This window comes from Notothenia coriiceps, unplaced genomic scaffold, assembly GCF_000735185.1.
Source record: "Notothenia coriiceps isolate Sejong01 unplaced genomic scaffold, NC01 NC01_scaffold00018425, whole genome shotgun sequence".
Taxonomy (NCBI): Eukaryota; Metazoa; Chordata; class Actinopteri; order Perciformes; family Nototheniidae; genus Notothenia; species Notothenia coriiceps.
In genome coordinates this window covers 336,524-350,273 of record NW_011351126.1, presented here as the reverse complement: position 1 = coordinate 350,273, position 13,750 = coordinate 336,524, and the positions used below count along the sequence as shown (strand labels likewise).

Genomic DNA, 13,750 nt, shown 5'->3' with positions numbered 1-13,750 from the left:
TACTCTGTAGTGGCAGAGATCCTCTCAGTTTGTATAGACACATGCATTTCCAAACATTTGGACTACCTATTTTGTAAATGTATTATCTTTTCGATTTACACACGGCATCTATTGCACGTCTGTCCGTCCTGGGAGAAGGATCCCTCCGCTGTTGCTCTCCCTGAGGTTTCTCCCATGTTCCCCTTTTAAACTTGGGGTTTTCTCTGGAAGTTTTTCCTTGTACGATGTGAGGATCTAAGGACAGAGGGTGTCGTATTGTCATACTGATATTTTGTACACACTGTGAAGACCACTGAGACAAATGTAAGATTTGTGATATTGGGCTATATAAATAAACATTGATTGGTTGATTGATTGATTTTTTATTATTTTACAAGGAGTTTCATTATCTTTTTTGAAGCCCTTAAAACTAATAAAAATAGAAATGGAATTCCACGGTTAATCTGAATTAATTGTATTACTTTAATGTCTTCATCATTTTCTTCGAAGACTCTGAAAGCCATGTTTGTGCTGGATGAGGTGTGTATGGAAATGTTTTATAAAGTAAACAATATAAGTATTTTAAACATTTAAGTAAGTCAAAGTGCTTAAGCAACATTTTGACAACCGGTTATTAACTTGAGTGTATTTCCATTTTATGCTACTTAAACTTCTACTCCACTATACAACTGCATTTCTGTTCCATGGGTCTACTTATTTAACTATTTTTAAACCATGAATGTAAATATACTAAGACACAGCTCTTGTGTATATAAATAACTAGCTCTGTAGCCTACTGCAAATCAATTACGAATATTTTAGTCCTTCATAAGGGTTAATAATTCTGGTCAAATGGTGTATCCAGGATTTTATTTGAGCTTTATTTTGACGATGTATCATTTACCATAATTGTGTTACATTTTTACTTCAATTAATTTGATAGCTTAAGTTAGTTTGCTAGGTTTTTTGCAGATTTAGATCGTAAATCAACTAATAAATTGTGTTTTTGGTCTATTATTGTAGGCTAAGCTACCAAGTCTATATATAGAGTTGGCGTAATTCGCCCTTGTTTGTCAGCAGCAACATTACATTGATGTAAGTGAATAATCCATATTATTTATAATAAATTAATGCAATATAATGTTATAGGATTTTCAAATGAGCCATTCTGCAAATGAGCATTCTTCTTTAACTTTTGATACATTAAAAATATATGTGCACTTTGTTCACCACAACTGTACTTTTTGCAGTGACCATGTAGAGGCTGGGATTTATTAAACATTTTGTAGCAAATAACAAGGTGGTATTGACATTATTATTGAACTAATCCCAATAAAGTTCAAAAAGATAATGAAGGATAATGATTATCATACTGTTATTAAAAAGAGTACGCCCTTATCTTAGTTGATTTTCAACTCCTGCATCACTTTAGGAGAAATATATAATCAGACATTGTTGAGTGCAAATTAAAACGAGACCTAACAATGCTTTCCTTTAAAAATGTGCTGAGGAAGAAGCAGCATTTCTTCAGCTGTGAATAGGTCTCCCACCCAGGCTGAATATAGCGTCAATAAGCTACATTAGTCCAAAGATTAAAGCAGCCAAGATAAAAGAAGAAAGGACTTTAATCCCACCATCTCAGAAGTCTGATTAATGCACCCTTGGTGAATGCATTACTTCTTAATGAAATTTTTTGACTAAAAGAACAAATATATATCGCCTATAAAGTAACACTAAAAAATGTTCTTTCTTTCTTACTTTTTAGTCAATCTGACTTTTCTGAAAGGTAAGTCCTACATGTCCTGCATACATTAAAATATTGAAATGTCCAACCATGACTTGCTTTTTTAAAATATATAATATAATATTGACTATAAAAGCTGATGCTATCCCTCATTCTCTTGACAGCAGAATGTTTGTGTGAGCATCTTTGTCGACATTTGATTCTTGCTCTGTCTCTCTCCCCCAGGCTCAGTTCACTTTTATTCACTGAATGTTTTGTACTGTGTTACATAAAGTGCTATTTAAGTAAAAGCTCTTTCAAGTACAAGTCCAGAACGTTGCGTTCTCTGAGCCTCAATGAATGATGGACCCTTAGTCAACCACTTTGGTACAGGCTGAAATAAAACAAAAAACTGTTGGACGGATAACCTTGACATTTGGGACACATATTTATTGTCTCCAGAGGATAAATACTGACTATCCCATGACTTTTCCTCCATTTTTAAAATATTGATATCATGTTAATAATACACAATTGTAATTATCATGTTAATAATCCAGTGCTACTTAACACATTTCTGTCTTTCCATTCCTCACTCTGTCTCTCATAATGGCCCCCAAACTGTCTGTAATAAATGTTTCCAAAAAATAGACAAAATGCTCAAAGATAAAGATTAATTTAACTTTTTTATGCTGAAGTTAGCATTTTAAACCAAGCAACATGGTCTATAAGTAAGTCCCTTTGGTTTTGAATTGAGGTTAAGACAACAATGCATTCAGTTGGAGTGACAAGCCAATGGACAAATCTAAATAAATGATTTAAGAAACATAATTTTCCCCAGTTAAACACCGCTCGTGGAGCAATTTGTTAGAAAGTTGACTCCATCACCAATTTAAGCAGCTTCAGACACTTTATGTTAGATCTTTCTTAAATGTGTCGCTCATGTCTATTTTAGTTACCGAATCAGTGGAGGATACTCATAAGAGCTCATTGACAGATGTTCAACATGCTTTTAAGGTCTGGACTCTGATAACAGACAGATCAGCAGCAGTTTGTGATTCATTTTACTTAACCCTCCCCTGTGTGAATCTGATGACTGCACTGAATGTCCTTGCCAATGGGATCAGGTGTTCCTCACATTGTTGCTCTGACAGCAGGTGGCCTAGAGGTGTTAATAGTCATCCCATCAAGACCTGCGTTATCAAGTGCCACCTGCCAAAAAAAAGCCTTATCAGTTTATCACTTCTCTGGATGTGTGTAGCATTGATTATTCAATAAGAAGCTTATTTAAGATTAGGAATAACTGAAAGAATATTATTAAGTCTGATTCAACTTAAATGTAACATTTTGTATGGTTCAGTTTGATTTGTAATAAGCAATCACATATTCAAAGACATTAGCCCAGATTTTTGTATTTATTATAAAAGCTCATATATTAATCACATCATTTCAAGTTTATAGTCTACTGATGAAAAAGTTGATTGATGGCTTCAATCAAGCCTGGCTAATATTCACTGTGCAGAAAGCTATGTCACATGGGCTGGAAAGTTTCGTGGGGAAGTGGTAAACCATTGATTATCTTTTTTGTGACTAAAAGCACATTGATAAAACAACAACAACAAAGATGATGAGATGTGTACTGTCCAAAATACATACTAAACTCATACAAGGCGGCAACGTTAACAAGGAAACAACAAATGCAGACTTGAAATTTAAGGACTGACAGATAAATAACAGACACATTAATTGTATAATTTACAACATAAGAGCTTGAGCTTGATGTGCACTTGTGCATTAGTGCGCATGTGTCTGTATGTGCATTTGTGTACAAAGAGGACATTGATGGCAAGAGGAGAGGAGATGCAGAGAAAGGCTGTTGTGTGGGAGAGGTGTTGACTTGTTTACTTGGATCATGTGTCGCTTCAACAAATCATATCATCGACAATGCAAACATCATGAAATTCAGAACAATAACCTAAAAATAATCATGAATTTGATATCCTTTTCCCATTAATCGAAATGTAATAAAATGCTGTGCACCAGCCAGGAATTGTGTGCGTGGATATGTGCTTATATTTGTGTACACACAAAAACCAACCACCATTATGATTGACATGTTGCAGGATGGAGGTTGCCTTGGAGACACAAAATGCCTTACATTCAGTCACAAATGGAGAAGCAAAACACTCTTTTTCTTTTCAGTCTTTGTGCTCAGGGTTGCTACACATTCTGTCATTTTTGTCCCAGAATCTTTTATCCTCCAATTCACACTCCATCTGCGCTGTCAAATCTGCCGCCCTTTTATTAGTCTAGCACCTTGTTCTTGCTGACCTGTCTCCATATTTCATTATCCCATGCCTTAGACCCCTCCTACTATCCCTCTGTGCACTCCTTTTTCATCCCTTCTTCACTTCTCTGTTCACTCCTTGTCTATATTTCACAATGCATCTAGGTCACACATCAGCCTTGTGTGACTTGTACCATCTGACAAAGTGAAAAGCTGATGCCCAGACAAACGCGCAAACACACACAGCACTGGATGCAACATTTAGAAAAAAGCTGCCGTCTCTGCCAATGCTGTAACCATGGGAATACAGTGTAAACAGAAGCCACTGTCAAAACTGGATTGACTGTGTGTATTTAATAAATAATCATTTGAGTTCCTATTCCCCTGACCAAGTTCTGTTGTTAAGGAGACAGGTGCAGAGCATGCTGGTTGAAGACGATGATTTCAGATCATCAATACAACAGGCAGGAACTAGATAGGCCAAATAAAATCAGGTGCAGCTCAGGCAGGAAACAGGACAGGGCACGAAGTTGATCATTATTATCATCTTCAGCAAGGAGGTTATGATTTTTGGTTTGTTGGTTTGTCAGTAGGATGAAGTAAAAACCTACTGGTACGATTTTCATGGAACTTCTTTGTGTGTGAAGTGAAGAAGAACTCTAAACCTAAATGTTGAAGCAGATTCACATCAGTGGATACAGAACTTGTTTTCACTCATATGGTTTTATCAGAGGACTCCAAGTTCATCTAGTTACACAAAAGGAACATCACTTAGGGTTTGTTGAGTTTTCTTCTGATGTAGGTTTGGTATAAATGCATGCTCATTGCAGTAACTCCACTGACAAGTTGCGTGCGTATCTTGCAGAGCGCAGTTTGAGTTCTTGGTAGCACTGTACAAAACTGTGGTAGATGAATGTGATTGGCAGTGCCAAGAGAACAATGCCGCTCACGACACACATTCCCCCAAGCACCCGTCCTCCAACTGTCACAGGGTACACATCCCCATACCCGACAGTCGTCATGGAAATTATGACCCACCAGGCGGATGCTGGGATGCTGGCAAAATCCGGGTTCTGTATTCCTAAATCCATCCCGTGCTCCAGGAGCTGGGCCAGAGCACTGTATATTGCCATGGCGACAAAGACAAACACCATCAGCATAACCATCTCCCGGTAGCAGCGTGTGAGCGTTAGCCCCAGAGTCTGCAGGCCCAGGAAGTGTCTGGCCAGCTTCATGAGCCAGAACACTCTCATCATCCTCAGCACCCGCAGTACCACCCCGGCCACCCCGAGCCCAGCATCAGGCACCCCGGCCTGGGCCAGAGCCATGGTGACATAGTAGGGGGTGATTGCAATCACATCGATGATGTTGAGCGGCTGGCGGAGGAATTCACACTTGCTTCTGGCCACCAGAAAGCGTATCGTGCACTCTGCTGTAAACCAGCCAATACACACTGCCTCCACCGTCCTACAGAGAAAAACAGGAGAGGATGAAAATGAGCTGAAGTGACTGTAAACAGGAAATGGCAGAGGACAGTGAGATATGGATAATATGAGACACTGTTTGACAATCTGTAAATGAGGAGGAAGAAGCATGCAGAGCAGGAGGGAAATTAATTATGGGAAATAAGGAGGACATGTGACGCATTTCAGGGTTGACATAATTAAACAAGGACAGCAGGGTGGATATACAATAAGGAAACTGCCTGGAAACTGCAGAGAGGGGGGATTAAAAACCCTCACATAGAAATAAAAAAAACAAGCAAGCACACGATAACCCCATTGATTAGCACAGCAAAGGCAATCTAACTGAACCAGAGTGAGGCGGAGCTTGTATTGGACAAAAGAACAGCCAGAGCCTCAGGATAAGTACACAAAACTAAATTATAGAGTTACTCAGAAAATTACATCATCTACTGGCATGAAACTAAATTAGAAAAATCTTGACCCAGAGTGTAAACTACATTTTTAGTGATTACCTAACCACTGTGAGTGATCCAAAACCCAGCCTTATATAGAGAGAGGTTGCCTCGGGCTTCCATAGAGAGAACATGCTGTGCAAAAATAATGTGAAAAGAGAGGTGCATTTTCCACCTCGCATCCAAAAAACTGAGGCCAAAATAATAGTCAAGAAGCTGACTGATAGAAGATGAATCCTGTAAATGGCTTCATTCCCTTTTGTTTGCTTACACGAATATAAAATCCCTCAGTACACTTTCTATTTTGAAATGATTACGCACTGGCTTATATTATGTATCTATCATGATTCTGATATTATGTTTGTCCTTCTTGTGTAGGCTACTGTAAACTAACCAAGCCAATAAAGATATTTTAGGTAATGAGGCATGAGGCTCCGGAAAAACCCAGGGTGTAATAATGAACACTACCCGCTTAGTACATAATATGGATTTTTTATTGATTGGCTTCCTTGGAGCTTGTCTGACACATGAGCATCCTAACGTTTAACGTGATGCCTGAAATTTACTGTATTAAACAAAGAGGTGTTTTCAGTTTAAGCAAAAGGCTTAAGTCGCTATACCAACACATTGCATATTCCAATAACTTGCATAGACTGTCATTGCGCTATTTCACTTTTTTAAACTATTTTTGTATTTACTATTTACTTGCACTATATTTCTGTTTATCTGTTTTACTGTGTGTTGCACTGTTGGAGGAGCCTGTGACCTAAGATGTTCATCGTCATAACTACTGTAGCTATGTTCGTATGACAAAAATAAAAACCTTGAACTTTGGTGTAGTCATGTTTTAAATATATACTGTATATAAATTCGAAGTTGCTGTTGATTTTCCACCATTCAATAAAGGAAAAACTATCAGGGCTCAACATGATGTGAAAAATGCATCCATGCCTAAACGTTATGGGTAATACATATGCGCAATAAACGCATGCGTGTGTCCATAAGTGTGTTTATTATGTGTAAAGATTGTTGATTATGAAATAAATGGATCTTTCATATATTTTAACTTGTTAGGGTCATAAGGTCACAAATGACTTTTACGCACCAGATGTAAAGCACAATAATGCGTCCTAAGATTTAGCAGCATCTTCAGGAAGTTTCAGTTTTATTCCTCCAAACCTAACTGACCCCTGACTATCGCCTACCTCTGTTCCTCCACAATGTTTCTTTTGGCAGTATCCCAGTCCGGCAGGGTGCTGGCACACAGCATTATCATAGAAACCAGCACAAAGATCACTGACACTGAAGCTAAAAGCTGTGCCAAAATTGAAGAGTTTGGCTCCTCGAATGTCTTGCGCATTTTCTCGAGCCATTTGGCGCGACCGGTGAGCGCATTGTCGTGCACCTGTTCGCCCGAGCTTTGGGAGTCATCCCCCGAAACTCCGACGTCCATTTCGGAAATAGTGTCAATTCCAATCTCGGACATCCTGTCGTCCAGGCGTTTCTGGCAGCAGGAGTCCAAATGCACGCTTTCCAGTCCCCAATAGAGCATCTCTGTGTAGAAGGAAAGCTCACACACTCCGGGGACAAAGCGGAGTTTACCGGAGCGCAAGTACAACATGATGAACATAAAGACCTGTGAGTGGCGATCAAAGAAAAACTCGTTCTGGTCCCGGTCGTAGTCATCGCACAGTTCAAGAACCTCTTTCTCGGTTGCGCATGCATGCAGACGGCTGACGCGCCGGAGAGGGAAATCCTTTATCACTTCACGGGTGAAGGCGTAACGGGTTCCCCCTACATTGAGTACGCAGATGCTCTTTCCGAACTTCATCTTGTAAACCTGTAACCCACACTAAAACTCATCTTCACAGTCCAGCGTCCCTTCCATCACAGGAGTTTGGACATGTGGGGGCTACAGTCTCCCCTGGCTGTCCCCACGGGGCGTGGTTGGCTCTGAGTGCAGCTCCGTGTCTGAAGGAAACTCTCCCCTCTGTCCTTTACTCCTCTCCTCTCTCTGTAGCCTGTACAACAGACTCTCCACCCCAGTAAGGGCGAGCCAATCCCATCAATGATGTCACATGCGCGCGCACGGCCGAACGCATTGAAAGAAGAACATACAGGGAAACTCGAAGGACTCATTTGACAAACATTCTAAACAATGTTTTGACATAGCCTAGACTTTAAAAAGTAGGCTACACATACTTTTACGGATGAATCATACGCTAATTTCCCACAACCTGATATATTCAGAATCCTCAATAAACATACATCATTGTATCAACTATCAAATTATTTTTGCACAATTCTAATGAGATTTGTTTTAAAGATTTTTTTTATTTTGATCTTTCCTCATAACCGATATACTCTATTCTGTTTTAATGTTCCTATTCTATATTTACAGTATGTTCTTGACATTGTATCCTGTTTTCCCTTTATGATTTTTGTATACACCAAACACTAAAACAACCTCGTCCTAGTTGAAAATCAACTTGGCAATAAACCTTATTCTGATTCTGAATTGCATTGCCAAAGACTGATGTTGTTGTGCCCATGACAGTGAAGAACAAACACATGTATAATAATTTATTACGAACATCTAACTCCCTTAAGTAGCCTAAATCCACAGGCTAATGATATTAAAAACGCAAATGCCAAAAAAAGTTGGAACAAGAATAAATTACGCACGCATTTTAAAGGTAATCATCAGGATTTGTAAAGGTAACTGTGTGTTTGTGCGTGTGTGTGCGTGTGTTAGTGCGCGCGCATGTGTGTGTGTGTGCGGCCCCCCCCTCAACGTCACCAGCGGTTTTTCGGGTTGATCCGACTTCTTTTGGCTGCCGTGAGTTCACTGTATTGTAAAGGGTACTGTGAATCCTAGAGGAAGGGGGAGTTGATTTGGCAAAACAAAATCTCCCGCTTGGGTACACATCCGGAGTCTCGACGATCATAATTCACCGCACCATTTACCTTTTAAAATACTGAGTTTTATTGTTTTTATTAATTTATTGTATTTCTCTTAGTTTATGGTTTACGTTAACACTCCGGGAGGGCAGAAATGGCGGCCAACATGTACCGGGTCGGAGGTATGTATGTCAATGTGGATCTTTTTATCAAACTGAAACCCTTCCAGTTTTGCATCCCCTGGGATTTGTGTGGCGCTATTTTTGGTTTGTTTGCACCTAATGGTGAAATACGGCTGTCCTACACGTACAGAGGTGCGTTAAGTTTCCGCAGGAAGGTGAGCGTTTCTAAATATTTTGGATTCAAAATGGGTCAGGCCTCGCGTATGTCGTGGCCACAGCAGCTAGCCGCCAGCTTGCTAAATGGCTAGCTTACAATGTAAACATGTTTCAATTGTCGGCACCCTTGTTGCTCTTTGGTTTTCTGATAGCCGCACAAGGAATACAAGGTTACGGACACACTATAGCACTAATGAACTAGACATGTGTTCAAAAGGTTGTTAAAATGTTACCACGGACAGTGTGAGGCTGCCTTTGTATTTGCCTCTTCTGGCATGCAGCCATTAGTACGAGACCTTATTTAGCTAACGTTAGCACCAGCAATGGCTTCACTGATTAGCATTATTGCAGCTGTGGCGCCTGTACCACACTTTTAAGAGGAATGCATCTCACAGTCCTGGTAACATTACACACCCGGCTTTGCCACAATGTCCACCTACATTCTTTAGAAGAACTGTTCATTATCACATTGGCTTCTTAGCTTCTTAGCAGTGTATTGTAATTCATGATCAAATTACAGTCTCGATTAATGGCGTCGTTGCTTCCGGATGCACTTACACCTTTATTCACATCCATATTAATTAATCTTAAATGGCTCATATGCTTGCCATGTCACCTAAACATGAAGGATCTCTGCACATTTGATGTAATTGGCAACCGTTTGTATAAATGTTGTTAGCATATGTATCAGCTTGTTGTCCTTATGGTCACCTCTTTCAGCTCTGTTGTTGCCTTCAGGTACTCTTTGAAAACTGCAACTCATAGGATGAAGTTTGATTGATTCAGTTGTTTTAATGAAATAATAACACATCTGATTTGGATCTAGTCTTTTGGAAATGTTCATACCTATAGCTCGTCCTACTTTGTGCAACATAAGAGAAGAATATACATGCCAGGGCTGGAATTCTTTCCGTTTCAACAATACAATTGGGGATAAACATTGTGAATCCAAACGTGGAGAATTGTAGTATTTATATGCAGTGACTGAATATGAAACCTTGACAACTGTAAAAATATTGACCTCTTAACTGACTTGTGTATGTGCCTGGAGCATAGTTATAACAATATTTAAGACAGCACTTGAAGACAGCATTTGCCATGTTCAGAACTTTTCTTAAGTTACTGTATGTTCTGCTCAGGTAGAGGTTAACCAGGCTAGATGTCTGTACAGTGAGTTTGACTGAAATATATCTCTGTCCTCAATGTATTTATCTTACAAAATCATAACAGTGTGGTGACTGTCTCACAGGATTTGAAGACCTTGCAGTCAAATATAATCACCTTTGCCTGAACCGATTTGACTTGGAATAGACATTGTTTGTGACGCTTGCTCAATCCATTATCCTGTCTATTAATGGCTCTTACAACTGTTAGATGTAACAATTGCTGATAGAAGTGAAACATGAGTTGATGAATGGTATGTTTAAAAAAAATCAAGGAAAACACTAACGTATTCTCACTTTATGCTCAGCCAGTTTCCTGGTTCTCAGCTTACCTAGGGAGCTAGGAATGGGTTAGTGGTGCAATAAAACGGGTTGTTGAGCATATACATCATGTTCACTTTATAAGGTACAACCATACAATTTAATTCTACTTTTAGGATTGTAATGTATAGCGTTGTTGACACTGTCAGAGAAGGGTTGATATTGTCTATACAATACAACACAGTGCAGTCCAATGCCTGTGCAAACTAAAACATCAACGGTAAACTTATTTTCTAATTAGATTGGATAGTGAAGACCTCCGTATAGGCAGATGGAGTATACATGTGCTCCATGGATGGTCCCATTTACAGAGTTGGCGAGACGATCCTCAGACTTCGATGTGTTAATGAGCTTTGAGTGGTAATGTGGAAACAACATGGAGGTGTTGCAAAGAAAATCTGTAGTAGTCCTGTTTTATTGCTCAGTGTTCCAGGAAGCCAATTTGCCTAACAACAAGTGAAACCAATCAGGTTAGCCATGAAAGTGTGTACTAAGCTTTCGCCAGCTTTCCAAGTGTTTCAGACTTTAAGGGCCACTCGTGTAAACTTTTTCAAGTCTGGAACCGATTATTCTGACCCAAGATGAATACATCACAAAAAATCTAAACTTGCAATGTTGATAAAAGTGAAGCAACATTAGAGTATATGCCCTGTGATTCAGATACTATCCAAAGTCGAATGGGGTTTTCCTTCCTCTTACGTATTAAATAATCTCTGACGGTGTCAATTAAAACTTTATGACGGTGAGCTATTGAATGTCATTCCATTTGATAGGTTTAGCTAAAAAGAGGTCACAATGTGTCCCACAGGATAGTCTTTCGGTAATCTGATACGGTGACGTGATCATTCCATGTTTTCTCTTGCAGATTATGTATTCTTTGAGAACTCCTCCAGTAACCCTTACCTGATCCGGCGAATAGAAGAACTCAACAAGGTACTGAAGTGTTTGTTTGTCTCTTTTGTGTGTGTGTTTATGCCGTTTATTGCCTGAGGGTGAATAGCTAGGATTCCTCCCTGTTTGTATCCCCACCCCCCACTTTGAAAGGGCGTGTGCGTGTGTTTGCAATTCGTGAACGCTAAAAAGTGTTTGTAATAAAAGGTAACCTGACAGGTGATAACCAGCCTCATAACTGCCACAGATATCACTGGACACACCTGAATGTGTAGGCGGGGGGGATTACTGTAAGAAACTTTTCAGGTGCTCAGTTGGCCGATCTGGCGATGCTTCCTGTTTTTACTTTATCCTAGATAAAGTATCATTTATGTCAGTTAGGAACACACCAAAGCTAACTTTTATTTAATACTAGACAAGCATCTTTAATGGGCGTGTCAGAAAAGAGTAGTACCCACGGCAAAGAATCCAACTTAAATTCTGACCTCAGGATTGTTTTTATTCTGTCTCTGTAAAAAGGGAACTGGTGACCCCAAAACAATCATAACAAGAATAGCTTTTCCTGTGTGCTTTCGTACTCAGATACATTATCATGGTGTGGGTGGAAAGAGGTCAGAAAAACATATAGTACATATGCGTACACAGTAGACTGTTATCATTAGTGATAAACGGGGGTGGACAAAATAACAGGAGCTCATTGAAGCATGATGCAATGTAACACAGTCACCCTCCAACAGATGCTGCCGGTATGAAGCTTGTTTTGTTCTTTTTTTTTGTTGTGGCTGAAAGAAAATTGTTGATCAAAATTGACATACATTTTTGTGGCTGTAGATTATGTTGGTGTTGCATTGTATTGCGATTTGTAATGATGTATTCCTGTTATTTTATGCACATCTCTCAGGTTAACACTGTCCTAAAAAACATCTGCTCTTACCTAAAAGCTCAATGTGAAAGCAGCAGAAGTTGGAAGCAGTTTTGACACAGAATTTAATACAGGCTGAGTCCTTAAACCTGTCGGCCTAATTACACAGCATGACAATCAATCAATCAATCAAGCAGCTGTTGCTGCCCTGGTTAGCCTGTCATAGCAGCATAGCCTGATGTGCACACAAAGGAGCAAGGTCTCCTGGGAAATTAGAGGTTTGTGCAGGGAGGTGTTGTCACTGCTCTCATTCACCCTGGATCCCTCTGCTCTCTGTTTCAGACGGCCAGTGGAAATGTGGAGGCCAAGGTGGTTTGTTTCTACAGAAGGAGAGACATCTCCCACAGCCTCATCCAGCTCGCAGACAAACACGCAAGTGAGTAGTAACTCCAGTCAATCACTGATGGCACATTTCCACTGCAGCGCGTAGCACGGTTTAAGCGTGCCGTGCCAAACCCGGCCCGTTATTTGTTGAGTTTCCACTAGGGGTAGTTCCAGCTAACGGGTACCTTTTCACAGCTTTTCCGGCCCTCCAAAATCGTGGTTCTTTCCGGGCCAGCAACCGGGCTGAATATGCTAAACTAGTGACGTGAGTGGCTACAACCACAACACAATGAACATATTTTTACCGTGATTTAATTGTAATACACGTTTCAAAATGATGCCGAAGTAACAACATACTGATACCGGTTAGTATAAACCATGAATTAATGCTTTCAGTTGTACAAGGCAAATTCAAATTTAGAAGGCCATGTATTCTAAATCTTTCACCGGAAGAAACAATAAATGAAACTCGAAAATTTTGTTTAACTATTGCTGAGACAAGAGAAATAATTTATTATAATTATTATAAATTATTTGCCCCAACGGACGAGAGAAAAGGAGGGGGAGAAGAACTGTCGGTCGTCAGTCCTCTACTAGTATATCCCGAATGTGTGCTCGGCAACTCTAGGGGTCTCGCAACGCATACGGCCAGATGGGTGGAACCCTGGGCAATGGGCATTCAGCAAAATCAGGGGGGGGGGCGGGCGTCTCGCCCTCGTCCCGATTACTTGAATTTTTATTCTTCGTCGTAAAATGCCACGCGATAGCGTACCCCGGCGGCAAACTCCCCCAAAGGCTGTACATTAAAGTCTTTAATTTCTCCACAAGTACACAGCAACGACACCTGGAAGAATTATGGAACCTTTACGGCCATATATTGAAAAATTTATCGGAATTAAAAGCGATTTAAACTAATTGTTGAAAATTATGAAAGATTCTGGGGTGCCTGTGGGACATTTTCCAAAAAGCGGACGGCAGACGAC

General features: G+C 39.9%; 2 protein-coding genes across 4 annotated transcripts in view; one reads left to right on the top strand and one right to left on the bottom strand.

Annotated features, from left to right (window-relative positions):
• Positions 1–3,108: 3,108 nt before the first annotated feature.
• On the bottom strand, positions 3,109–7,887 carry kcng3 (potassium voltage-gated channel, subfamily G, member 3). Its single transcript, XM_010777668.1, has 2 exons — positions 7,113–7,887; positions 3,109–5,456 (listed from the first exon to the last, which is right to left on the bottom strand). Exons 1-2 carry the CDS (start codon positions 7,736–7,738, stop codon positions 4,811–4,813), a joined length of 1,272 nt encoding a protein of 423 aa, XP_010775970.1. The 5' UTR covers positions 7,739–7,887; the 3' UTR covers positions 3,109–4,810.
• An 805-nt stretch (positions 7,888–8,692) lies between these two features.
• The window catches only part of LOC104951033 (metastasis-associated protein MTA3), a 21,321-nt gene continuing 16,263 nt past the window's right edge, over positions 8,693–13,750 (top strand). The window contains exons 1-4 of one of the 3 annotated variants that reach the window (XM_010777665.1): positions 8,693–8,746; positions 8,928–8,990; positions 11,496–11,563; positions 12,726–12,819. In XM_010777665.1, the coding sequence (XP_010775967.1) occupies positions 8,963–8,990; positions 11,496–11,563; positions 12,726–12,819 (190 nt within the window). In that variant the 5' untranslated portion in view covers positions 8,693–8,746; positions 8,928–8,962. The other 2 variants (XM_010777667.1, XM_010777664.1) reach the window with 2 other exon arrangements.

Bases quoted from the DNA above. Each gene is read 5' to 3' on its own strand.
- kcng3 (XM_010777668.1), bottom strand. From the start codon at position 7,738: ATGAAGTTCGGAAAGAGCATCTGCGTACTCAATGTAGGGGGAACCCGT. The intron at 5,457-7,112 runs GTAGGCGATAGT...TTTTCTCTGTAG, and splicing joins AACATTGTGGAGGAACAGAG to GACGGTGGAGGCAGTGTGTA.